Source organism: Electrona antarctica (genome assembly GCF_951216825.1).
Source record: "Electrona antarctica genome assembly, chromosome: 12".
Lineage (NCBI taxonomy): Eukaryota > Metazoa > Chordata > Actinopteri > Myctophiformes > Myctophidae > Electrona > Electrona antarctica.
The window spans coordinates 51,058,485-51,085,316 of NC_136793.1; the positions used below are offsets into that span (position 1 = coordinate 51,058,485).

Sequence of the window (26,832 nt, forward strand, 5' to 3'; positions counted from 1 at the left end):
ACACACACACACACACACACACACACACACACAGAGCTTTTTTTTTCCTTTTTTAAAGTTTATTTTTTTAAGTTTATTTTTATTTTTTTTAGTTTGTGCGTGCGTGCGTGCGTGCGTGCTTTTGTCTGTGATACAGCTGTGCCCTCTGGTGGCGGGCGGGTGGTGTTACAGCGTGACACACACACACACACACACACACACAGGCTGGGTCTCATAGTAAAGGCTCAATGGCGTTCGCAATGAGACAAATTTGACCCCAGAGGGGAATTCTGGTAAATACAGTAGCAGAGAGGTACAGTACAGGTAGAGAGGTACAGTAGTACAGAGAGGTGAACATGATGAATACGGAATAGTTTTTGTAATAGTGTAATATTTACCATACATTCAACAGCAAAATCTTACCCGTAGTCCCATCAAACCTGATGGTCCAACTTTCCCCCTCAAGCCCCCTTGGCCCTGTGGAAATAACAGAGCATTCTATCAAATCAAGCTTTATTTATATAGCACATTTAAAAACAATCAAGATTGACCAAAGTGCTTTACACAATAACATCTAAAATGTCAGACACATTTATGTATATGAAATAAAAAACGTCCAAAACAATTATGCATGTGCACCCACATTATTATTTTTTTTGCCAACGGCTGATTCGGTCTGGCTTATTAGCCAGGCTACACCCACATGGCAACGAGACATGAATCAGATCAACTGACAACAAAACAAATCAGGAATGATCAAAAGCCACAGAAAAAAAAGATGAGTCTTAAGACGAGACTTGAACACTTAAATGGACTGGGCACTTTTGCTATAAAAAGGGATCATCACTCAGTACAATACAGATGAGAAGAAGCAGCATTGTGGGTAACTCACCATTAGTCCGGCATAACCATTCTCTCCTTTTGAACCCCTTTGTCCTTGTTTGCCCTGCAATCCAGGAGGGCCCTCAGACCCCGAAACTCCAGGATTTCCTAAATCTCCCTTTAAAAAAAAAGCAAAAACAAATCGTTTTTTTAGTGAAACAGTAGGTCTTGTGACAAAATAGCAAAACAAATCGACATAGAACTCAGATAAGTAAACGTAAACAATCTAGCCGATAGTCACCGATGCCGATGTTTGTATACCATATTTTTTCCATATGGTAGCCCGGGCTGTTAATATGCTGCGATTTGGACCCCGTCGTTTATAAGGAACTATAGGCTGCTATTTGCAGTAGGCCGTTATTTATGTTTGCACCGGGCCATTATTTGGTTACAGTTCCTGTCTAGCATGTTTTTTAGTGCAAAATTAAAAGGTATATGATAAACATACATAGCAGGCAAAGTATTTTGTCTTTTTTTGATTTAATATTGAGAATAGGGGAGCTTATAGGCAGTTACTGCTGCTTAATTGATTTGACCCAGATTCGTGCAAACAGACTGGCAGCACAGCTGTGTAAAATTATAATAATTATATAGATTTTAAAAGGCTGTCATATAGCCTACTCTGAATATATTCTTTCAAATGATGTTTGGCCTTATAGATCAAAAATACATGTGCTCAGTTTTTCAATGAATACATTTGCAACTATTTGAATAAAGGTTGTACACATCAGTGAAATTAACCGCTGGGAAAATCCATAATTGAGAGTGTGCAGGCCTAACAAGCCACCACAGCTCATGAAATATATAGGCTGCATGGCTAACAGGGCTTAGGCCCTCATTTATCAATTGAGTGTAAAATCTGCCCCAAATTCGAGTGTAGGATTCGTAGTACACCCACGTCGGGTCGGCATTTACAAAGTGATCGCAGACAGCTGTTTCTTCCTTAATTTCGTTCGGACGTTTATAAATGTGACGGCTGAAATCTATCTGGCACGCCCTATGAAATCAAGCCTCGCCCTCGTTTTTGCGACATGAACAACTGCAGTACGACCTTGGAAACCATAGTTTCCAAGGTCGCACACGCAACTTGTGTGCACACGCAACTTGCAAGTCCAACTGGTTTGTTGTAGCTGTGGAATCTGGAAATCTCTTTCCACACGGCCGGTGGACAGATGGTGCGCGATCCCGACCTTCATGGTGTTTACGCCAGTTAGGAGAAGAACCAGTTGGCTTTTTTATTCAGTCTAATCAGCGGGTTTTTGTGGAAGACGACGACGACGGGTTCCAGCGGAACGGGGGGGAGGATGGCGACGGACCACCGCGATGAGGAGTGTTGCGCAACGGCGGCCTGCGTCACTATCCAGCCAGTGCACGGGGTGGACGAGGGGAGCGGTCGACGAGGAGCAGCAGCCTTCACGGGGGCCTTCGATCTTCGACTCGGCGCAGGGGACGGCGAGCAGGGGAGCGATGCAGCGAGGCACGGCACGGGGACACCAGCGTTCCAGGGGGGAGAGGGGATCGCTCATCCCGACGGGGAGAGGCGACCACTCGACGCTTGGCGTGGCGGCGGGTTTCCACTTTCCATGCCGACTGACAACGCAAGCTGAGGGCCTTCACGGGCCTACGGGGTCTGTGATGAAGATGTTGCTTTTCTCTTCGTTTTCCCATCTCTGTTGTTTCAGAGCTGGGAGGGGGGGAGATGATGATGAGATGGTTATGGGATCTTTCAGCGAAAACAGCGGTGAACATTTTCTCAACTTGATCTGCAGCTGAAGCGAACTTTGAGGTAACGGAATGCAGAATACAGAAGAATTTCCTTTGTCCGTACAGAGAAAAGATGAACTTTCCTTCTTTCTGATTACAAAATTGTGCGTCGTGTTTGTTTCAACATGAAAAAATAGGCCTCATGTTGGTATGTTTTGTCGTATAATTAGGTAAGTTGGTTCATAAGTAGCCTAATTGTGAATCAAATAGGTGTTTTCCTAGAGACGTGAAGAGAGTATTAATTAGTTAAATATTGCTTAAACTCTGGCCTGTTAATGTATTTGTTTATGGTCAGGATAGGTCTGGAGACTTATTTTGATTTTGGTCCTGTGAAACTCCAAAGAGAGAGTTTCATGTGATTTGGTGTGTATGTTCTATATACCTTAGTGGAGCAGAGTTTTATTTAAAGCATTATAAACGTATAGATATGTTATGGCACGTCCTAAATTTCCTGAAAGCGGCAATGTCTTGTTTAAACGTCAGCTAATTGTAACTTACTAATCATTTTCCATTATTCATTGTTTAAGATTACTTGTCAGGATAGTGATTAAATTGGCAGCCGAATACAGTGTTTAGGTGAGTTTCATGTGATCTGGTATTTGTAACACTGTAATGGAAATCATTTATGACGAGTTGTGTAATCTTAAATGTCTGTGTTTGAAAACCATGTTGGGGTAAAGCTGTTATTCTGGTGTCTTAAATGTATTGTTAAACTGAGGATCAAGGGGGGTGGTAACTGGTAAGAATTATGGTTCCATATTTTTTTATATGACATATATGTCATAAGGGGGGTTATGTGGAATCTGGAAATCATAATTCTATCCATAATGTGTGCTACTGTGCTCATAGCATATGGTGATCTGTTTAGTTGGTCAGACTAGCTGGCTGGCTTAATTGGGGTCTGTCTTTGATATTCAAGGACCACCTGGGGACAGGGGTTGTTTTTACTGTGCCTTTTGTTTGAGTCCTGAGATCCTGACTCACACCTAGGGCAATCAAATGCTAAACATGGGTTCAAAGTGGCCACTCAACAAATGGCTGATCAATGCGTAAGCTGGGGTTGACTTCAGGGGAACAGTGAACACGCCTCTATTCTCACCTCTTGTAAACTGTACTTAATGTCATGCAATTGAATGTAACCAGTTCAGTCAGTTGGCCAGTCACTACCTGGTGGCTGGTCAAGGCCAGCCAGGCCTATGCTATGCTATGTACTTCGAAATAAACATCAAGGAACATCACTCTGTCTGCCGTGTCTCACACAATTATCTCCGCTCTCCCGTTTTGGTTAAGTAATTCGTGGTGTTTCGTGTCCAATAAGATACGACATAGCCTATCTTAAATAAATTGTGCATGCAACTTTCTGGTTAGTAAACCACAGCATGCAAGCCGCCTTTGTTTTAAAATGGTTCCCCAAACCGTTCACACTTCACACTTCACTATCGGCCGGGGCTACCCCCCCCCCCATGCTAATTTGCCCAGTCAATCATTTGATCCGCGCTACGCGCCTGCCGTGTGTTGTTAGTTGTAGCCTATATTAAATTATTAAAGTATTTATTCATTTAATATAGCCTACAACAATATATTAGTGAACGAAAATCTGAACCTGCATGTGAACAATGAATTAAATAACAAATAGGCGCACACACACGCTGCTGTTTTCCTCCTCTCCTGTCCTGTCTGTCTCTATCACTGTTCATGACACCGCGACCATGCACGTTTATGACAATCTATTTAGATTAGCCTACCTCGCTAGTCGCAGTAGTAGTCGGTGCAGTGGCTGGGCTATCAACTGACAATTATATAAATGTGCAGCCTAAACCAGCCTCATGTGGCACACTGGCACTGGTGGGCTGGCAGCCTGGCTGGGTGGTTTAGCCTATACCTAACTCCGATGCGGTCAGCGGTCCCCAATTTTGCGCTGGCACGCCGGCATGGCACATTTGGCATTCGAGCGACGCGTCGGGTTTATTAAACGAGGAGGAGATTGCACATAGGCTACTGTAACTCCAGAAAGACATCGGCCTGCTGTAGATTAGGCTACAGTAGGCTACCCAAGTTGGGACTCTCCGCAGCTGCAGCGCTGCACTCTCCAACGTCCCGTCATCGAAATATTTCAGCACAGACAGCCCAAATCCTCGCATGTATGCGCTCATCATGCAAAACACTGTTTAAATGGCTTACGCATCTAACTTGCAACATTGTTTTTAAATGCGCGATTTTAATTGCTTGCTTGTAAAGTTGGAAAGCTCCTACTAATTTCATATGACACAAAGACACATCGTTGATGTATTCCTTAACTTTTTTTTACTTTTTTACATTTAGCCCATATACATACCTATACAGTTTTATATAAACATTTTAGGAGTGAATACATATGTTTCGATGCCTGTGACAGCCTCTCAGCTGGTCAAACAATGCTGCTCCGCTGTTCTACGACAGAAAAACAGGTGAGGACAAAGCGTACGACAGCTCCCGACCAGACGTGGTTATTGTCTTGGCTCAAGTTCAAAATCAAACGTTGGCGCAAATGGTAAATGCCGAAAATTGCGGTAATTTCGGCGTACACCCATATTTTGGCGTACACACGGTTGATAAATGAGGGCCATAGTGCTTACCCTACCATCTCTCTCCTTTCTCTGACTCTATGACGTATACACCCATGAAAAATTGAAAATATAAATTTAGTATAGAGTATAGACCATTTGGAATTATAACAATCGGTTGATGATTGGCTGAGTATGACACGTTAGATCTCAACTTTTTGCACGGCGGGCCGGTTGGTGGTGGTGGCGGCGGTGTTTTACCTATACTTGTGAGGACCTCTGCTTGGATTCATGGTGAGTGCGCACCGAAAATGCTCACAACGCGCTGCATGTGGACGCAACACTATAGATAACTATTTCACAGAATATATACCACTTTGAATTAAAACAATCGGTTGTGCATATAGGCCGAGTATGGCACGAATGATTATCTTTGGGGATGTGGAGGACTTTGACGTTGACCGTGCTGACGCGCCCCCCCAACGCCCAGTATTGTATTTATTTGGCCCAAAATTATTTTTATACAGTATATATAATCCGTTAATCACACAATTAAAGACGATTGATCGTTTGCAGCTGGTGTTAATTACATCGCGCTGCGCAAGGGTATTCACTATAGCGCTCACCACACCGTCACTAACTTGTGGATTATAGTTTGGTAAACTGAAAACTAAAGAAAAAGAAAAAAGTCTGTCCTGTCTTTGAGTTGAAACGGTGCCCACTGCCTGTGTGTGAGAGCCTGTGAGGGGAGGGGGGCGGAGGAATACCATTGCACTCAGTGCACTGAGCGACATGCAGCCGCTCTATCCATCGATATTGTCCTTTTCTTTTTGCTGAGGTTTGCGTGATCTGCGCAAAAGGACAGTTAACCCATTTTGGGCGGGAACCCCTTTTGGTGTTTTAAACATTGTTATAATTTAGCTATTGAAAAATAGCAGATCTACAAGCTCATAGCGCGCCACCGAGTGGCGCGCTACGAGCTTGTAGGTCTGCTATTTTTGAAAAATCGTGAAAATATTTATTTCAGAAAACTGGAGGATTTAGAAGGATTTTTTTTAAATTTTGAGGTCAGGCCTAAATGGGTCAAATGATAAGGGACAATATCGGTGGCACCCAACTGTACATCTCCGTACATGGGTGTACACACTGTATAACCGGATTTGCCTGCAGAGGAGACCATCGGCCTGCACCGCCATCGGTGAAAGTCAAGTTTTTTACCGATGCGCCGATGGCAGTTAAGGCAAATATCGGCCCCTACCGATTGTCGGCCGATACATCGGCGCACCCCTATTTTTTACTATTTTGAAAAATCTTTTTTGAGTAGTTCAAATAGTCAATCTACAAGCTCACAACGTGTCGATGTGGATCAGCTAGTTGATTTTTTTTTAGAGAACTAGAGAGGTGCCCGACGCCCGTGGGGCCTCTACGGCGGTGATGCAAGTTGGAAATGCAGGCCCCACCCAGATATTATGTCTGTGTCCCTTTTATGCCCGACGTCAGAATGATGTCTGATTTCTGTATGTGTCTCTCTGTCCCTTTATTCCTATACATGGAGTTCTGTGTCAGCCATGCCAAATATGGAGTGTTGTGAGGTCAGAACAGGCTTATATGGAGTTCTGTCAGGCATGCCCAAATATGGAGTGTTGTGAGAACAGGCCAGCTCCATATGTAACAGAGTGGCTCAGAGCCTCTGCCTGATGGCCTCAATAGTCTAATATCTCCCCCGGTCCATAGGGATATCCCTTTGGTCTAGTGGTTAAGATGTTGGACTTTCACGCGGGAGACCCGAGTTCGAATCCCGGGCGTTACATTGGTGCCGTGACCCGGATCGGGTTTCCCTGTGGGATGAGGTCAAAAGGGGGGGGGGGGGTGAGTGTAACAGAGTGGCTCAGAGCCGGGCACTGCACTCCCTGTGGTGGTGTGGAACGTGTGTTTGATGTTTTTCAAAAAAAAAAAAAGGAAAAAAAAGGCAAATAAGTTTAGGGATAAGGGACTTGCGAAAATAGGCCCCATCATGTGCACCAAATGGCACCAATGGAAATATATATAGGTTGAAATAAAAGGACGGGGAGCAGAATTACATCGTGTGCGGACATTCCACTTTTTCTACATTTGATTTGGTCCAGCACCGCATTTAAAAACTGGGATGTGCATATCGTTTTCCTCCTTTACCAATGGAAATGTACCCAACCCTAACTACCTTAACCCATTCTGGACGGGAACCCCTTTTGGTGTTTTAACTAAGCATTATGTTGTACTTTATAGCTATTGAAAAATAGCAGATCTACAAGCTCGTAGCTTGTAGGTCTGCTATTTTTGAAAAATCGTGAAAATGCGGCACAGATCTTTGAATATATATTCTTTCAGAAGACTTTTTTTTTAATTTCGACGTCAGGCCTAAAATATTATATTAAAGCTGCACAAAGTAACTTGCCTGTTCTACCAGAGATTTCAACCCGAGTCTCCTGCGCTGACATTTTTACCACAGAGCTAATAATAGAGCCTGCCTGCTTGCTCAGGGGCAAAATTTAAATTTTAAACTTTAGGTCACAATCCAGAAACGGGCTCGTGTCAAAGATTAAGGTCATGTCCAGCCTATATGTCTCAATGAAAGAGCATGTATGAATACAACCACCCCAATGTTATACTCGATATATGGTATTATTAACATACTGTACCACACAGATTGAACAAAATTACATTTTATACACTAAAGCAAATTACATACATAATAGAGCTTTAACTTAGTGATTGTCAATATATCATTTTGAGGGGCGTATAAGCCCTTCCGACGTCTGGCTTTCGGAATTACATCATATGGCAGCTAAGTCTATGGATGTCAAGTCTATGGATGTCAAGTCTATGGATGTCAACATTCACCCAGAGGACTAGCAGCGGAGAGATGTTCATGATTGGCTGGCCGGGAGACTAAGCCCTATACGGCCAATGGGACAGTAAGCCTCGTTCCTAATGGTCCTGCCAAGTCTCGGTCCTTTTTTTGCTAGGTAGCTATGCTAGTGGTTTTGACGTGATGTTCACAGACATACAGCAGTAGCTAAATCTGGATTCAAACATGCATAGATTTTATCGAATATGTTGAGATTGTGTGAGATTGACACTTGTTTCTCTATGCATTTGTTTGGCAAAAGCTGACATAAACACACAGACTATAGCTGTACTGCATGGCTGAGTGAACATTAATTCTTTCGGTGCCGCTAGGTGGTAGCATAACCTGCGCCTGCGTTCACTTTAAGAGGATCATTTTCATCCCCACTGTAGCCCCCTGCACACTCTCACTCTAAGGATTGGCTATCATTGTCATTAGGGCACACTGGTGAATCGTGGTGATCACCTATCGCCAGAAATGAGAGGAGTTGTAAAGATCCTATAGCTGTAAAGATACGAATATATACGTACATAGCTGGGGGGTACGAATATATTCGTACTTTGCCAAAAAAAAAAAAGAGCTAACAAGGAAGTGGCTCTTCCTGGTGGCCGAGAAGTGTAACTACTTTCTTTAGTGAAATCACAGTGTGTTTCCTGCAAATGCCCATCACACATTTACTGTCAGCTTTTACAATAAGCAGCTGGTAAAATATGACTTTTCTTGTTTACCTTTTGTCCTTTAGGGCCTAGATCCCCCACAATGCCTGGTTCCCCCTCTTCTCCCTATATGATAGTAAAGAAGGAAAACACGTCATCGTCACCCGCCAGGCGGCCATAGTCAATGAACAGAGGCTGTGTTACGTGCAGTAATGCGCGGCTGACCTCTTTGCCGCTTGGCCCGGGCTTTCCCTGCGTCCCCTGGGAGCCCTGTGACCCCGCTTCTCCTTGTGGCCCCTCGGTCCCCTGGTGCCCCTGGAGGCCTCCGGCTCCCTGTCTTACCAGGAAGGAGATCGTCCAGTCAGTTAGTGATTCCTTCGTGTCACTTTAATGTGCATGTGACAGTGTTTGCGGGCGGTGTTCTGTCATCTTTAACTCATTTTTAAGACCTTCTTCTGAATAGGTCTTCTAAATTCTAAAAAGAAACCCTATGTTTCTGTATTCTCAAACTTTTTCATGTCAGGTACCGCCAAAATGATATGCATTTGGCCGCTGAGAATGCCCCCCCCCCCCCCCCCCCCCCCCCAATATTATTGTTCCAGGTAAAAAGAGAAAATCACACCCGTGTGAAGTGAGGGGCGCTGATATATTAAAGTCTAACTCATGTTGATTAGGTCAGGGGTTCTCAACGTTTTTGGCCGGAAATGCTTTGGCAATGTCTCGGGACCCCCAATATTAATTGACTGCTACAATAACCTTAATAATAGAGACAATACACCATAAATAAATACTGAAACCAGATATAATCATTAAGGAAGGTGTATGCATGTACTATGTGTACTACATGTAAACTCTTTATTTCCACTTTCCAGCCATTCAGTTGCTGTTTTTTTTTTAATAATTTGGGGACCCCCCAAAATAATTTGGCGTGGGTTGCGACCCACGGGTTGAGAACCCCTGGATTAGGTGATGTAATGGTGATGTAAAACAAACGGTTCCAACACAAACATTAAACGCCATTAACAATAAAGAGACAATATGACGTAATGAGGCACATTATGACATAAATTGTCCCTTCATTGTCAATGGCGTTTACAAAACAAACATTGAACTAAAGACAAACATTAAACCTGTATATATAACTCATTGACTGCCAAAGGTCCTTTCAGTGAGGTGCCTTATTCAAGGTGAAACAATTACCCGGGGTCTTGAACCGGAAGTTAGCTAACGGCTGAATTTTGTAACCGTAAAATCCTCCAATACCGATATGATGACCGATGCATTGCCCATCCCTATAAATTACAGTAGTTGGCTCATGCCTAGTAATAGAATAGTGCATCTGTCAGGCTAATACAGACATGATGTAATTACGATAAAGTTTGAATGTTATTACTTTAATAAACAACCACAGACCTGGTTGCCTTTTGCTCCAGTAGTCCCCTCTTCTCCAGGTGGTCCAGGAGCACCCTGGATACACCACACACACACACACACACACACACACACACACACACACACACACACACACACACACACACACACACACACACACACACACACACACACACACACACACACACACACACACACACACACACACACACACACACACACACACACACACACACACACACACACACACACACACACACACACACACACACACACGAGTTTAAGACGTGACTGATTTAAATGGAGCAGGTCACTGTCAGGAAAAATAAAATAACTTGTAGCATCTCCATATTTCATCTGTTCATATATATATTTTTTTTCCCCATAAATTAATGACCTAGTTTATACTTTGCCACATGACAGCATTGCACAAAAGTTGCGAAAATAGGCCATCTACAAGCTTAAAGATTAGCGTTTATTTTCGAAATGTCAAAATGGGGATTATGGACGCCATGCAGGTTTTAAAGTATTAAGTCTGTCTGGGGATTATGTGAAAATATAACCAATGAAAAGTATTAACAAAATTAACAAAATAATAACATGTTTCTGAAAAGTGTCAGTAGACAGTAGACAGTCCGACAGTGACCAAGCTGCTGCACAAATCAAAATCAAATAAAAAAGGCTTTGGTCAGTGTTGTTTTTGGCAGCAAATTTCTATTTTTGTTTTAGTCACATTTTTTTTTAAGATATGTTTTTTTTGCGGCTTACGCCTTTTTATTGGTTTTTGAAGGGACAGACAGTAGGCTGACAGGAAACGGGAGAGAGATGGGGGAAGACATGCAGTAAAGGCCGTGTCGGGCTCGGGAGTCGAACCCGCGGCACACTGCGACTGGATTACCAGTCGGGTGCCCAGACGGTTACGCCACCGCCTGGGCGTTTTAGTCACATTTTTGTCACCTGGAATGTTTTAGTGTTAAGTACTAACTAAATATCATTCTACAGTCGAACAAAATGTATTTTGGTGGGCCTTGACGCCGTCGTAATGGCTGGTTTTACCCTTGCTGAAAATAGCCAATCTTCTCTAAGCTTCTAAGCACAACAAGCTCACAACGCGTCACAGCGCGACACGTTGTGAGCTTGTAGATCGGCTATTTTCAGCATGAGTGTAAAATGACGTCTTTCATTTATTATTGCATCTCTTGTCCACAAGTCCCTTCCTAACATTTTAGTCTAGTTTTTATTTGTTGACTAAATTGTCAATATATTTAGTCTCAGTTTTAGTCATCATAGCTTAGTTTTCATGTCAGTGGAAAAGGGTAGTATTAGTCGATGAAAACAACACTGCCATGTACTTGTACAATGACTTGTCAGTGTTGTCAAACACACCTGCTGTCCATCCAGACCTGGTGGTCCAGCACCCCCTGCAGGCCCACGCTCTCCCTACGAAAGAAGAACACTCGGTCACGTCGGTGCCGAACATCGCTCCGATGCAGCAGCTCTCAATCACTGAGACCTGCACATTCTTAAATGTCTTCTAAATCAGGGGTTCTCAACGTTTTTGGCCGGGGACCCCCGGAAATGCTTTGGCAATGTCTCGGGACCCCCGCCCCCCTCCCGACCCCCAATATAAATTGACTGCTACAATAACCTTAAACCATTTTGGGCGGGAACCCCTTTTGGTGTTTTAAGCATTGTTATAATTTAGCTATTGAAAAATAGCAGATCTACAAGCTCATAGCTTGTAGATAATTTGGGGACCCCCTAAAATAATTTGGCGACCCCCCGAGGGGTCGCGACCCACGGGTTGAGAACCCCTGTTCTAAATCATGACAGTTTTCTGAAATGTCCCATGTTTCTATATCAGCGGTTCTCAAACTATCTCATGTCAAGGACCCCAAAAATGTTATGTAATTGCCCCCCCCCCCGTCCCCCGCCCCTCCGTCCCCCGTCCCATCTGAAAATATGCTGCTGTTCCAGGGACCCCCGGAAGCAAAGATTCGAGTTAAAAGAAGGTTTTGCTGTGAAAGAATATATATATTCAAAGATTTGCAGAGAGAGAGAGATTTGCACACGAATGAGCTATGAGCTTGTATATCTGCTATTTTTCAATAGCTAAAGTGTAAAATAATGGTTAAAGTGGTTAAGCTAATTGGGTGACACACGCTCCAGGTCTTAATGGGTTAACAACAGGAACCCGATTCTGGGGTGAATGTTCAGGGGGGGGGGGGCAGATCTACAAGCTCACAGACATTGCATCGCTGCGACGCCTTGTGAGCTTGTAGATCAGCCATTTTTTGAGTGGTGCAAACCACTCCAACAACCAGCTTTGTCTGTATCTGTGTATGTGTGTACCTGTACGTGGCCCCACGCACGGGTGAGCATGGTTGCTATGGTTAGTGTGTGACGTCACTGCACCACTCAGTTCACACAGGTGTGATTTTTTGGTGAATGGTAGTGGATTTAGTACAGAGCCCTGGGGGACTGTTAGCGATAGTGGATGTATGTGTATCATCTGTTACCTGCTGTCCCTTTTCTCCAGTGTGACCCCTCAATCCATTTAGCCCAGTTGGGCCCTGATGGAAGAAAACATTGGCATTATACGCAGACAGTTACATTACTATTAATCTTTACACTGTAAATCAACGTGCAATGTATGCTTTACCACATGTAGAACTGTACAGCGGTCTGATTTAGATTATGGTGGCGCAGCCTAATCTCACAGAATGTAGTATTATATTAAAGGACCACTTCACCACTTTTCAACTTCTCTTCCTTATTGGTCCTAACTAATGTTCATGATAAAATACCACCATTTTTTTCCTACTCAGTCTGTGTCTCATAGGAAGGCTGTGGGCAGTTCGGAAACCCGTCCACCAGTGACATCATCGATGGTGAATCCAAGCTAATAGAAACGGCAGGCTTTCTTTTCCTGAAAAGTTGCACTGCAAAAGTTGAAGCCATCGTTCTCACGATAATACAAATCTAAATATATTTTAAAACAAATCTTGTTTAAAAATCTGCCTAATGATGATGTCACTGGTGGACGGGTGTCCAAACTGCCCAAAGCCCTCCTATGAGACACAGACTGAGTAGGAAAAAATGGTGAAGTGGTCCTTTAATGAAATTGCAATTCATACAAAAAAGTATGTACTCACTGGAAACCCTCCTTGTCCGACGGGGCCCGTCGGCCCTGGAGGCCCCTGGCTCCCTGGGGGGCCGGGGTTTCCCAAGCCCCCCTCTGGACCCGGCTGCCCCGTAAGGCCCTGGAACCATACATAGAAGAGACACCTTTCAGGACACACCTTACAGCTGAAAAAAAAGCATTTCACTCCAAATCCCATTTCCGTGCTTTATTAAACTCGGCTTAGATCTCTTGCTGCAGTTATTGAGCACATTATAAAAGACATTTGCTCTTTGCTACAGAATGTGAATAATCTGCATATTTGTGTAATTTAAACAGGGGCTCATGCTTGCCCTGTACGATGCTTCACCGACATGGATTTACAGCACTTTAAAAATTAAAAGCTACGGATTTTAACCCATGTATTCTGTAAACGGGTATTAACCCATGTATTCTGTAAACGGGTATTAACCCATTCTGGACGGGAACCCCTTTTGGTGTTTTAACTAAGCATTATGTTATACTTTAGCTATTGGAAAATAGCAGACCTACAAGCTCGTAGCGCGCCACCGAGTGGCGCGCTACGAGCTTGTAGGTCTGCTATTTTTGAAAAATCGTAGAAATGCGGCACACATCTTTGAATTTATATATTCTTTCAGAGCGAACTTCTTTTTGTTTAAGTTATTTCTTACAAGGGGTCCCGGAACACCTTTAGGTCCAATCTCTCCTTGACGTCCCTGAGATGGAGAAAAGACAGAAGACAATACTGTGAAACTGCACCCGCGGAAGCAGTTCTCCTTCTAACCAGTGTTGATTTCGTCGACTAAAACTGAGACGAAAACTAAATGGAAACGAAATGAAAACTAAGCTATGGTGACTAAAACTAAGAGTAAATATATTGACAATTCCGTCAAGAAATTAAAACTAGACTAAAATGTTAGGAAGGGACTATAGTGGACAAGAGATCCAGTAGAAGTCATTTTACAGTTGGTTGCATGCTGAAAATAGCAGATCTACAAGCTCACAACGTGTGAGCTTGTAGATCGGCTATTTTCAGCCGTCATTACGACGCCATCAAGGCCAGACAAAATGCATTATGATATTTAGTCGACTAAAACTAGACCAACACTAAAACATTCCAGGTGACTAAAACTAAATGAAAACCATTCAAAAGACTATGACTAAAACTAAACTAAACTATGACTAAACTAAAACTAAAATCTAATTTTGCTGCCAAAAACAACACTGCATCTAGAACGCTCTGGACCAGAGCTAGACTCCCAGCTCTGTGGTCATTTAGCATCAACCTCTTGTTGACTTATTCACTGATCACTTTCTCACCTGAGGTCCTGGTGGTCCCCGCTCGCCACGGGAGCCTGGCAAACCCTGTAAATAATAACTCATCATCATCATCTGTCAGAATCAGAATCATCCGTCATTGTCACAGCACAGTTTTACGTAAAAGTAAAAAAAGGTGTGTGAGATTTGGTTTTTGTGCATAGTCTCAAGACAATGGTACAAAGTCTGTTACAAACAACAAAACAACAATGTTCCTGGCAAGATATAGGACATATCTTTTTGTCATTTCCACACAGTGCACAGTGTAGCATGAGTCACGACAGATTTGGAAAGGGAGAATGGTGATAGGTGGCTGGGGCGACATGGGACAGAGGTCGTGACATGAGGCAGACGTGAACCCACAAGCCTGTGGAAATATGGGGTATCAGTGGGTGTGCCTTGAACCGCCAGGCCACTGAGACACCCCTGCATGGTTGAACAGCCAGGCTACAGAGACACCCCTGCATGGTTGAACCGCCAGGCCACTGAGACACCCCTGCATGGTTGAACAGCCAGGCTACAGAGACGGTCCAGAAATATAACTCAAATACTCACTGGAGGCCCGACCTTTCCTCTGAGACCAGGAGATCCTCTGATACCAGCTCCCCCCTTCAAGCAGACAGACAGAGGACAGAAATCAAATCATTTCAATTAAAAGTACTCATATAACCAGAATATACCTACAGTACATTAATTTCGTCTAACAGATTAGGTCGATCTGATGCGTTATATGCGAGTTCAAACCAGTTCTGTGACTTTCTCCACAAACAAAAGCAGAGACAACAAACGGAAATCCCACAGTTACCCGACACATTGGAAAGAATCAACCAAAAAGCGCATTCACTAGTCTTGATTTACGCTTACGTATTGATTCATGTTTGCGTTGGCAATGTAAATGGTAAAATAAATGGTGCATTTATATAGCACCTATATCCAAGGCGCTTCACATAGAGAGTGTGCATTACATTCACCCAGTCGCACCAAATTGCACATCGGGAGCAATTAGGGGTTCAGAGTCTTGCTCAAGGACACCTCAACACCAACTCTGATGGAGCCCGGGATCAAACTGGGAACCTTCCGGTTGCCAAGTGGCCACTCTACCAATAAAGCCGCAAAAAAATGTAATTAAATGTAATGTCTCCTAAAGCACAAGTCATACAGTTGGAGGCCATCGATATTGTCCTTTTCTTTTTGCTGAGGTTTGCGTGATCTGCGCAAAAGGACAGTTAACCCATTTTGGGCGGGAACCCCTTTTGGTGTTTTAAACATTATGTTATAATTTAGCTATTGAAAAATAGCAGATCTACAAGCTCATAGCGCGCCACCGAGTGGCGCGCTACGAGCTTGTAGGTCTGCTATTTTTGAAAAATCGTGAAAATTTAGAAGTATTTTTTCAGTATTTAGAAGGATTTTTAAAAGTTTTGAGGTCAGGCCTAAATGGGTCAAATGATAAGGGACAATATCAGTGGCACGCAACTGTACAAGACACAGTTACAAGAGCTTAATCTCTTGCATGTCCTCGGGGGACAGGAAGGTCGGCTTTACTCGGCCAGGTGTGTGAGGTGCACTACAGTTGGGTGCCACCGATATTGTCCCTTATCATTTGACCCATTTAGGCCTGACCTCAAAATTTAAAAAAATCCATCTAAATCCTTCAGTTTGCTGAAATAAATATTTTCACGATTTAAAAAAAATAGCAGACCTACAAGCTCGTAGCGCGCCACTCGGTGGCGCGCTATGAGCTTGTAGATCTGCTATTTTTCAATAGCTAAATTATAACATAATGTTTAAAACACCAAAAGGGGTTCCCGCCCAAATGGGTTAACTGTCCTTTTGCGCAGATCACGCAAACCTCAGCAAAAAGAAAAGGACAATATCGATGGCCTCCAACTGTAGCTTAGCGTTTTGCTTGGGAGAAAACACTCAACATCCGTGTGGAAGGAAACCGTTCTACAATACCATCTACTCCTGCTTCACGCCACGGTTGACGGAACCATGCCACCTCTCTCTGGATTTACATTTTATATTCGGGAAGAGCTAATATTGAACAAAACAGAATTACGTGGGATGGGCTTATATAAAACGATAGCTCCCACCCCATCCGAAGCAAGAGTTGCATGTCAAAGTTGAACTGTATGTGTGAACGAATTGTGGCTCCGGTTCAACTGCGGTACATTGAATTACCTCTGTTAACATGCGGTACATTGAATGACCTCTGTCAAACCGTGTGATTTTAGATTGTAGCGTTGGATTTTCAAGCTCACAGCATGAAGCGCTGTGAGCTTGTATATCTGCTATTTTTTTTTGTGAGAACTACTGATTTCGAAGGCATTTGTAGAATCGACCTCAGGTCTTCATGGGTTAATGAGGATATGACCAGGCCTTGCACCTCATCTGCACAGGCAAGGAGCAAGCGTTATCACATGAAAAACAGTCCTGATATGGAGTGTAAATGGTGCATTTATATAGCGCCTTCATCCAAGGCGCTTTGTCATAGATTGTGCATTACATTCACCCATTCATACACCGATGGCGGCAGAAACCATGCAAGGCACCAACCAGCACATCAGGAGCAATTTGGGGGTTCAGCGTCTTGCTCAAGGACACTTCGCTAACTCTTGGGGAGCCCGGGTTCGAACTGGGAACCTTGCGGTTACCATCCGGCCACTCTACCTCTGGGCCACCGCCCCTGTCGGGTCATTGCGTTGCGACGTAGCCTGAACCAATCAAATATCCAATAAATAATAGTGTGTAGATCTCAACCAATAAGTGCATTGGGGCCGCGAAACCTCGCTCAAGGGGTGGACGGCGTTGCTGCACGGCGCGTTGTCATCGCTGTACGTCAGTACAGTCTAATTGAAAAACGTGTATTCATCGCTCGCTCGCTCGCATCGCTATTCGCTGGCAGTGCGGATGGGGGTGTTACGCAATAGGGGATCACGCCTTACCCTCTCCCCCATATGACCTGGCCTCCCGGTCAGGCCCAGTGCTCCAGGGTAGCCCTGCGGAGGAGTTGAAAATGCACAGGTAACAATTCATACAAGATCCTGGTTGAACAGAACCAAATCTTACAGATTCTCTCTTGTCTGAGATAAAAAGTACTAAATCGGCTGTAATACTATGGCAAGATTGTGAGAAAAAACTTAAAATGTATTATCAATTATTAGTTGTACTACTTGAACATTTTAATACAGTAAATAAATACGCTAAGGCTTGTAGTAAAATTGCTTTGATTGAGATGAACTCCTAACAGGAAAGTATAGCATTCTCGCAAAATTAAAAGTTGCAAACACACAATATGCAACAATGTACAGTACAATAACACAATATACTGTACAACAATGTACAGTACAAGGACACGATATACAACAATGTACAGTAGAAGAAGGTCACTTACATACATGCCCACCGGGCCCTGAGGGCCAACCACACCTGGTTTCCCAGTGAGGCCCTTCAATGGAGAAGTTAAGACAGGTGATTAATATTCAATAAATACAAAACTGATAGGAGGTAACAGTATTGCATGCGTGTCAATAAAGTACTGTGTACCTGAACTGAATAGGATTTATTTCACACAGACTTTTCTAGACCTGTACAATATATAAACGCGTCAAGACCTGTAAATAATCAAACGTCAGCTTCCAAAAAATTCCATACCTCTATAACCCATTTTGGGCGGGAACCCCTTTTGGTGTTTTAATCCATTGAGACCTGGAACGCATCCATGTCACGTTAGCGTTAGCGTTTTAAACATTATGTTATAATTTAGCTATTGAAAAATAGCAGATCTACAAGCTCATAGCGCGCCACCGAGTGGCGCGCTATGAACTTGTAGGTCTGCTATTTTTGAAAAATCGTTAAAATGTGCCTCAAATCTTTCCGAAAATTGTCATGATTTAGAAAACTTTTTTTTTTTAAATGTCGACGTCAGGCCTGAATGGGTTAAACATTACGTTATAATTTAGCTATTGAAAAATAGCAGATCTACAAGCTCATAGTGCGCTACGAGCTTGTAGGTCTGCTATTTTTGAAAAATAGTGGAAATATTTATTTCAGAAAACTGGAGGATTTAGACGATTTTTTTTTAAATTTTGAGGTCAGGCCTAAATGGATAATATCCCGTTTCTACGAAGATTTGCGCTAAATAAAAACGGTTGATTGACACCTGGCACGCATCTCTGGTGGCACAGCGTGATTGAGCAGTACAGTCTAGCCGTCCAATCATAAGAGGGGTTATAGTAGTAGAAGTATATATCTCCTGTGCATTCTGCCAGATATACCTCCACTAATGGGATCTACAAGCTCAGCGCGCCACCGAGTGGCGCGCTACGAGCTTGTAGGTCTGCTATTTTTGAAAAATCGTGAAAATATTTATTTCAGAAAACTGGAGGATTTAGAAGATTTAAAAAAAAATGCTAGGTCAGGCCTAATACATATAGCCTATTCTTATAAAATAATAGATGCCTCACTGGCCGCTGCAGTTGATTGGAGCGACGTGTCTCCATTGAAGGCAGGAAGTCAAGCGGAAGTGCTGAAGGCACGCTGCGTCGCTGCCCAATTAAGTGGCGTACGTTACGTACGTCACTCATGCGACTCCACCATGTCTCTCGCTGTCACTCAAGTGACTACTGGGCTGGCCAATCATAGCGCGTCTTTTCCGGGACTTGTGTTTTACGGAAAGGCTTCGCAAGGAATCTCGGGGAAAATTGTGCCTTCAATTTTGACTCGCGCCCCAGAGCCGGAAGAGGAGACAAACAGCAGAGGGCACTGTTTTTTCCCTTCTTTTTTTTGCCGTTGGGTTTTCAGATTGAGGTCCGATACGTTCCATCTTTACCAATACATTTCTTGTAGCCTAAGTGATGAGTGTGCGGGACTCCCCCTTTATATTTTTCAAGTTCATTACTCTGATGCACCTGTCCATCTCCGTCGGCGCAAAAGGATTTTTTTCGTCACTGTGAGATACTACAAATGGGTCGGTCTGTCTGTCTGTCTGTCTGTCTGTTCAAGGAGAAATGGAAATAAATGTGGTTTGCGAGATTTTCCCTGAACTCTGGAAGAGCTTCATGCCAGAAAAGGGGAAGATAATCTGTGCACCCATGGGTGTCATGTTTCCATCACTACCGATTGGAGCTGGAGTCAATACATGCTGTTGACAACTGCAGCAGAGTCATTCGTTTTCCGGGAATGAATGCCAATTGTAACCATTCCACTAAAGACAAAAGCCAGACGTTAGTGTGTGTCAGTGGGTATTTGTCCAGTGGCAAGGGTACTTTAAGACACTTTGTAAAAGGTGTCTGAATACCATACCAACAGCCAGGGTTCAAATCTACTTACGCTCTCACCAGGTGGTCCAGTGATTCCGTCTTTGCCTGGCTTTCCTGGTGGGCCCTATTGGAGACAAAAAAAAACGAATTAACATACATACTTATAAAGGAGTATGACTTCTTGCTCCAAAACTATGGAATGCACTTCCCATTGCAATCAGAACTGCAGACTCACTCCCAATATTCCGCCGTAGTCTGAAAACCCACCACTCCTCTTAGCCCATAGCACTTGCCCTAGCCTTGACGACCTTACAGGCGTATGCAAAGGCTCAACTTATGTAACTTAGATAGCATTTTATGTAGACATAGCACTCTATAGTTAATATACGCATAGTTTCATTATATGGCTATATTCCAGTTCCACTGTTAGGTTCTTAGCATACGTATGATTCTTGATGACTATTTTTATGTATTTGATGTATTACCATGTGTTGTTCTTGCTTACTGTAAATCGCTCTGGATTAAGAGCGTCTGCTAAATGCCTAAATTGTAAATTGACTTATTTTCTATCATTTACACACCCAATGAAGCCTTGAATTCACGGAGATATTTGTTTTTGTCGCATTCAGACGCCAATAATTTGATGAACGGCGGAGACTCAAAGAGTCTCCATTGAGTCTCCTATACTGGCCGATGACCAGACAAATAAATATCCATAAATTCATGGTTTCATGGGGTGTGTAATTGATAGAAAATAACTAACAAAATGTAATTAAACTAACACAATTACAAATTGGATTACTGTCATCCTAAAAATGTAAAAAAGAAATATATATATATATATCCAGTACCTGAGCACCCAGAGGGCCCCTCTGCCCTGGACCACCCCCCACACCAGGATGACCCTAAATGTCAACATACAAATACACAGAAACTTGAATTCACATTTTATGTATGATATTAGATCAGTAGTTCTGAAACATTTTCATGTCAAGGCTGCGGCGGACCCCCCAATTGAAAAAATATTTTATGCCAGCTGGCATAAAGACCCCACTTTGAGAACCACCAAATTAGATTAATATAGAAAGTCGTTTCATAGAAGAGGTCATTTCAGCATTCCCTCGTAACCTTTCTAGGTCATTTCTTTTGGTATAGCCAATCAATGTTGAGCACAAAATCACACTTGTGTGAAGTGAGGGACGCCCAGATGTTTGCGGGCATGTTGATGTTCTCCTGTACATGAAAAATGAAATGAATGTATTAATGTATATGTTTTTATTACATCAGCGAGATGGTATCTTACATTGTCATTTTTTTTTTAACCTTTATTTAATCAGTAAAAACTCATTGAGACTGCGTCTCTTTTACAAGTGGGAACTGCATGCCAAGAGGCAGAAATAAAATGACACTTCAATACCACATCGTCAATGTTCAATGTTCAATAATACACCTCAAAGTACCTACAGTATGAATAAATACAACAAGTCACCAAAGTCCTACTTTTTAGTAGCAGGGGAAGTACACAATATACACGATCTGAACCGATATAATAAATATATAGGCATGAACATAGGCTAGTACATATCCAAACATGTGCAAGACTGTACAGTACATCTAAGATGATCCCTTTTGAAACTTCTCAAGGGAACTTTCAAAGCCAATTTTAGTCTGGACTGTAGATCGTTCCACGACCAGGGGCCAAAGAAGGCCAGACATTTTTTTTACCCCCCTCGGATTTGAATGCTGGTACTACACACCGCAGCCAAGCATTTGACCTGAGGTTGAGGCCGTTTTGGACCAAGTCGAATTTGGATGAAATGTAAAACGGGCAGGTCACCCAGAATGGCTTCATAAATTAAGATATGCCAATGCTGCAGCCTGCGAGATGCCAATGAGAACCAACCGACTGCAGCATACAACGTGCAGTGATGTGTTCTGAAAGGTGAGTTAGTTATGAATCTCAATGCAGCATGGTACAAGGGATCCGATATGGCCAAGGTGGGAGGTGCAGGCAAACCTATAAATGGTATCACCATAATCCTAATCCCTTTACTTAGATAGCACATTATGTAGACTTAGATAGTATTTTAAACAGACTTATAGCTTGTTACGTAGACAGCTCTAGAATTGCACTTTATGTAGTCATAGCACTTTATAGTACACATGTATAATATATTATATAGTATAGTATGTATAGTTTACATAGATACTCTGTTACGTTCTTAACAGCATGATTCATGATAACTACTTTTTATATATGTAATGTATGCAATGCTTTTGTTATTGCTTAATGTAAATCGCTCTGGATTAAGAGCGTCTGCTAAATGCCTAAATTGTAAATTGTAAATTTACTGCCCTAAACAAACATTAAAGTCCATAGAGACTTGGCTGGTGACGGGAAATTAATAATTTGGCTCTGAACAAACATAAAAAGTCCATAGACTTGAGTGCACCATGACGTAATTTAGCTAGCGCCCCTCAAAAAAACCTAAAACTAAGAAAATGCACACACACAGGTATGCAAACAAGGTCACTCGTGTAGAGTGACCTTGTTTGTACCTATACGAGAGTTGGGCTAAAAGCCCTGGGGCCGCCCAGCACATTTGTGTGGCCTCGTACAAATTGTTCTTCAGACAGAAATCGGAGATCATTGGCTGCTGAATGTCAGACACCATGAAAGCAAACCGGTTTGATTAAGTCTTAGTTTTAGCGGCCTATAACTCTAAACAACAGAAGGTCAGATGCAGACTAGACAGACACTTTGGTCAACAGGACATTTGCACTAGTAAGGCCTCAGAACAGAGACTGGGAAATGCTTCTTACCTCATAAACATTTTAATAGTGACCTATTATGCCCCGTTTGACATTTACAAGCTCATATAAAAAAGGAGTGTGGCTATGCTGACCACCCACATTGTCATCCACAGGCAAAATGTTATAGACAGGCCAACCAACCTGCCATTGACCCCCTTGATTTATTAGAATGGTTTATGTGCATGACAGCAATGTACAATGTACCCTAGGTGGGGTTGGCAAAAGTGTGTAGTGTGCATTTTCTCCCCGTGTCCCCTATGGTAGGTACCCTCACAAAAAAAACATGCAGTAAACCTGGTCTCTATACTGCCTCTCACTGGCCAGCCAGGGCGTCTGATGTAGGGGAAAGGGGTTGGAATAACGTGTTCCTTCCACCCATTAACACTTTCCTTCGCAGTTACACGAGTAAAATGATGTAGAACAGCTTCCCTCCCATTAACGAGTTACACGAGTTATGTTTTCCATCGTTTAATTCGCGTTTTCATCGGAGAGAGTGTGATAGGTGACGCGTTCGGATGATGTCACCGGAAAAACAATAGTCGGCTTGCGAAGGCTTCTGGGAAATTGAGGCCCAACGCATTCCTATTGCAATGGCGGCGCGCAATGGGTGGCTCTGCCCTATACGCCCTTTGTTATTGATCGGCAGTTTGGATTCTTTTTCAACACGACGACAAAGGATCGCACCATTTTAACCCATTTTGACCTGAGATCAGATTCTAAAAATGTCTTCTACATCCTGACAGTTTTCTGAAAAAGCTATGTTTCTATGTCAGTCGTCAGTCATTTGTCAAAAATAGCAGACCTACAAGCTCGTAGCGCGCCACGACCTTGTAGAGGGTGGTTCTTCAAAGGTTAGTGAAAAACTAGGCAGTCAAATTGGGATTGTGAATGTTTTTATCCTGCAGTCAAAATGTTTCCCCGCCAAAAAACGTAACCTGCGTTATTTGGTCGGGAAGCGACGCTGCCAAAATAGGTAGGCTACGTTTATTCAGTCGTATAAATGTGTGTGATCCGATAGTGGAACGTCTACTCACATTAGCTTCAGATGGCTATCTGTTGTTAGCTTAGAGACACTGGACTGCGCCATCTTGATTGCGCGTGTGGGCACGCACACACACACGCACAGTCGCTCTAGTCTCCAAATCCCCCTCCCAGACGGCATGTCTGGTCAAAACAACGCTTATTGCACGGAGCCTAGCGGTCGCAGTAATGGCGGTGGCCTGTACTTCTCCTCGGCTTGTGAAACAATAACAATCGATCCGACAACACACACACCATTAAGCTTCAAAATAAGGGTTGAATGGGGCGATATCCTGGCATGTTATTAATTCATCACCATTAAGCTTCAAAATAATGGTTGAATGGGGCGATATCCTGGCATGTTATTAATTCATCCCGCCGGGTTAAGGGTTAAGACACGAGGCCGATTCTACAAATGACTTCTATTTTTTATTGTTTTATGTTCAGAAATAGCAAGCTCGCAGCGTGGCACGAAGGGACGCGCTGTGAGCTAGATGCTTTAGGCCAGGGGTTCTCAACCCGTGGGTCGCGACCCCTCGGGGGGGGGGTCGCCAAATTATTTTAGGGGGTCCCCAAATTATTTTCAAAAAAATATATATATATATATTTTTATTTTATTTTTTTATTTTCACGATTTTTCAAAAATAGCAGACCTACAAGCTCGTAGCGCGCCACTCGGTGGCGCGCTATGAGCTTGTAGGTCTGCTATTTTTCAATAGCTAAATTATAACAATGCTTAAAACACCAAAAGGGGTTCCCGCCCAAAATGGTTTAAGGTTATTGTAGCAGTCAATTTATATTGGGGGTCGGGAGGGGGCGGGGCGGGGGTCCCGAGACATTGCCAAAGCATTTCCGGGGGTCCCCGGCCAAAAACGTTGAGAACCCCTGCTTTAGGCCTACTGGTTTTAAAGGGGTAAGGAATAAATTAATGTTATACAGTATATTTGTTTTTCAAGCATAAACCTGGCCAAAGAATGGCACCATCAAGAACAAGATTCACGTGTTTAAAATGTGTAAAACAATATCGCTGTAATAATAAATCTAGTGCATTACAGTCATCTGTATATTGGGCTTGGTTATGTAAAGCAGAAACAGATCCCAATGACTTCATCCTAAAAGCCAAGCCGTTTTACTTTTAGCTCCAAACTGAATCATGAGCATTATTTATTTATTTACTCAATTCAACTTCAACCTTGAGAAAAAGAGACTGCAAAACCGAGGCCTCTGAGAAATGTATGCAGGCGCAGAAAATAGGATGGAAAGTGTGTGCTACTTGTAAATGAAAGTGAACCAAGGGCTATATAGTGGCAAATACACAATGTTTGGCAAACAGCACCCTCAAACAGTTCCAGTTCTGTGACGTGACAGAACACACACACACAGCAAATTTATATTAATTAGCATTCTGCATGGGTGTGCATGGGAATAAACATTCGTGAGCTCATTACATGCCAAGTATAAACATCCAACACATGGTCTCTCAGTGCTGCAAAAACGACAGCAGTGAATTTAGTAATGAAGCAACACAGCAATGAACTAGAAAAGTGTTAAAGGACACCATGAATTTCAACTTTTCCCATTATTTTGTGTGGGTTTTTTGGGCTCCATTACGTTTTCTATCCCCTCAAATACCCAATTTTGAACAATCAGGCTTTCTCATCATATTTAGTCCCACAGTGGTCCCACAACAGGCCAATTGACTGACTGATTGATTATTGTATTCACAGTTTGTAGAATGGGTACAGTTTAACGAAAGTCCTACTCGTGATGTCATTAGGTATCTCCCTAATTTGTATAATACCTCCCCCTCTTCAGTTCTATTTCATCTTTGGAGACTGTGGGAGAAGGGGGGGGGGGGGGGGGGGGGTATTATAATGAGTCAACTATGTGGGAGGAGCTGGGATGAGTAGCTGGGATGAGTTTGTGACAGAGAAAATAATTTTCATACACAGCACCCCCACCACATCAGGACACTGTGGTACTGCAGCTAAAACAGCTTTAGAAGCCAGACAGAAATGACATGGTTATATTAGAGTGGTGATTTAGGCTCAACCCATTAAAAATACGTTTGACATAAACAATATGATATTAAATATTAACAACAGTTTTTAAATGCATGTTGTAGTTCCATTAACATTAACCCATTCTGGACGGGTACCCCTTTTGGTGTTTTAAGCATTAAAAATTAAGCATCTTTATAGCCATTTTTGAAAAATCGTGAAAATGTGGCGCAAATCTTTGAATATATATTCTTTCAAAGGTTTTTCACTGGGGTGACGGTGGTCAGGGGTAGAGTGGCCGGATGGCAACCGCAAGGTTGCTAGTTCAAACCCAGGCTCCCCCAGAGGTAGTGTCGAAGTGTCCTTGAGCAAGACACTGAACCCCTGATTGCTCCTGATGTGCTGGTTGGTGCCTTGCATGGCCATCGGTGTATGAATGTGTGTGTCAATGGGTGAATGTAATGCACAATCTACAGTTGGGTGCCACCGATATTGTCCCATCATTTGACCCATTTAAGCCTGACCTCAAAATTTTAAAAAAATGCTTCTAAATCCTCCAGTTTTCTGAAATAAATATTTTCAAGATTTTTCAAAAATAGCAGACCTACAAGCTCGTAGCGCGCCACTCGGTGGCGCGCTATGAGCTTGTAGATCTGCTATTTTTCAATAGCTAAATTATAACATGTTTAAAACACCAAAAGAGGTTCCCACCCAAAATGGGTCAACTGTCCTTTTGCGCAGATCACGCAAACCTCAGCAAAAAGAAAAGGACAATATCGATGGCCTCCAACTGTATGTAAAGCGCCTTGGATATATATATATATATATATATATATATATATATATATAAAATGCACCATTTAACTCAAATCTTTGCTTCTGGGGGGTCCCTGGAACAACATATTTTCTGATGGGGGTCGGCGCCCAATTACATATAGTTTCGGGGGTCCTTGACATGAAAATGTTTGAGAACGACTGACCTAGAAACAGGTTTTTCAGAAAACTGTCCGGGCAAGGCATTTGACAAGGCATTTAACAAAGGCATTTAACAAAGGCATTTGACAAGGCATTTGACAAGGCATTTGTAGAATCGGTCTCAGATCTAAATGGGTTTAGAAAACTAGTTCTCCGCCAGACTGTGTTGCCTAGCCACTAGTTGCCAGGACTGTGTC

At 42.8% G+C, this 26,832-nt stretch overlaps 1 protein-coding gene across 3 annotated transcripts in view; it reads right to left on the reverse strand.

Annotated features, from left to right (window-relative positions):
- LOC306934678 (uncharacterized protein) overlaps positions 1 to 26,832 on the reverse strand; it is a 190,021-nt gene that overhangs the window by 19,506 nt on the left and 143,683 nt on the right. For all 3 annotated transcript variants that reach the window (XM_079517349.1, XM_079517350.1, XM_079517348.1), the window contains 15 exons: positions 20,678 to 20,731; positions 19,897 to 19,950; positions 17,960 to 18,013; positions 17,511 to 17,564; positions 15,118 to 15,171; positions 14,566 to 14,610; positions 13,917 to 13,961; positions 13,259 to 13,366; positions 12,623 to 12,676; positions 11,490 to 11,543; positions 10,125 to 10,178; positions 8,937 to 9,044; positions 8,784 to 8,837; positions 872 to 979; positions 403 to 456 (listed from right to left, as the gene is read on the reverse strand). In XM_079517349.1, the coding sequence (XP_079373475.1) occupies positions 403 to 456; positions 872 to 979; positions 8,784 to 8,837; positions 8,937 to 9,044; positions 10,125 to 10,178; positions 11,490 to 11,543; positions 12,623 to 12,676; positions 13,259 to 13,366; positions 13,917 to 13,961; positions 14,566 to 14,610; positions 15,118 to 15,171; positions 17,511 to 17,564; positions 17,960 to 18,013; positions 19,897 to 19,950; positions 20,678 to 20,731 (954 nt within the window). The remainder of the gene's footprint in view (positions 1 to 402; positions 457 to 871; positions 980 to 8,783; positions 8,838 to 8,936; positions 9,045 to 10,124; positions 10,179 to 11,489; positions 11,544 to 12,622; positions 12,677 to 13,258; positions 13,367 to 13,916; positions 13,962 to 14,565; positions 14,611 to 15,117; positions 15,172 to 17,510; positions 17,565 to 17,959; positions 18,014 to 19,896; positions 19,951 to 20,677; positions 20,732 to 26,832) is intronic.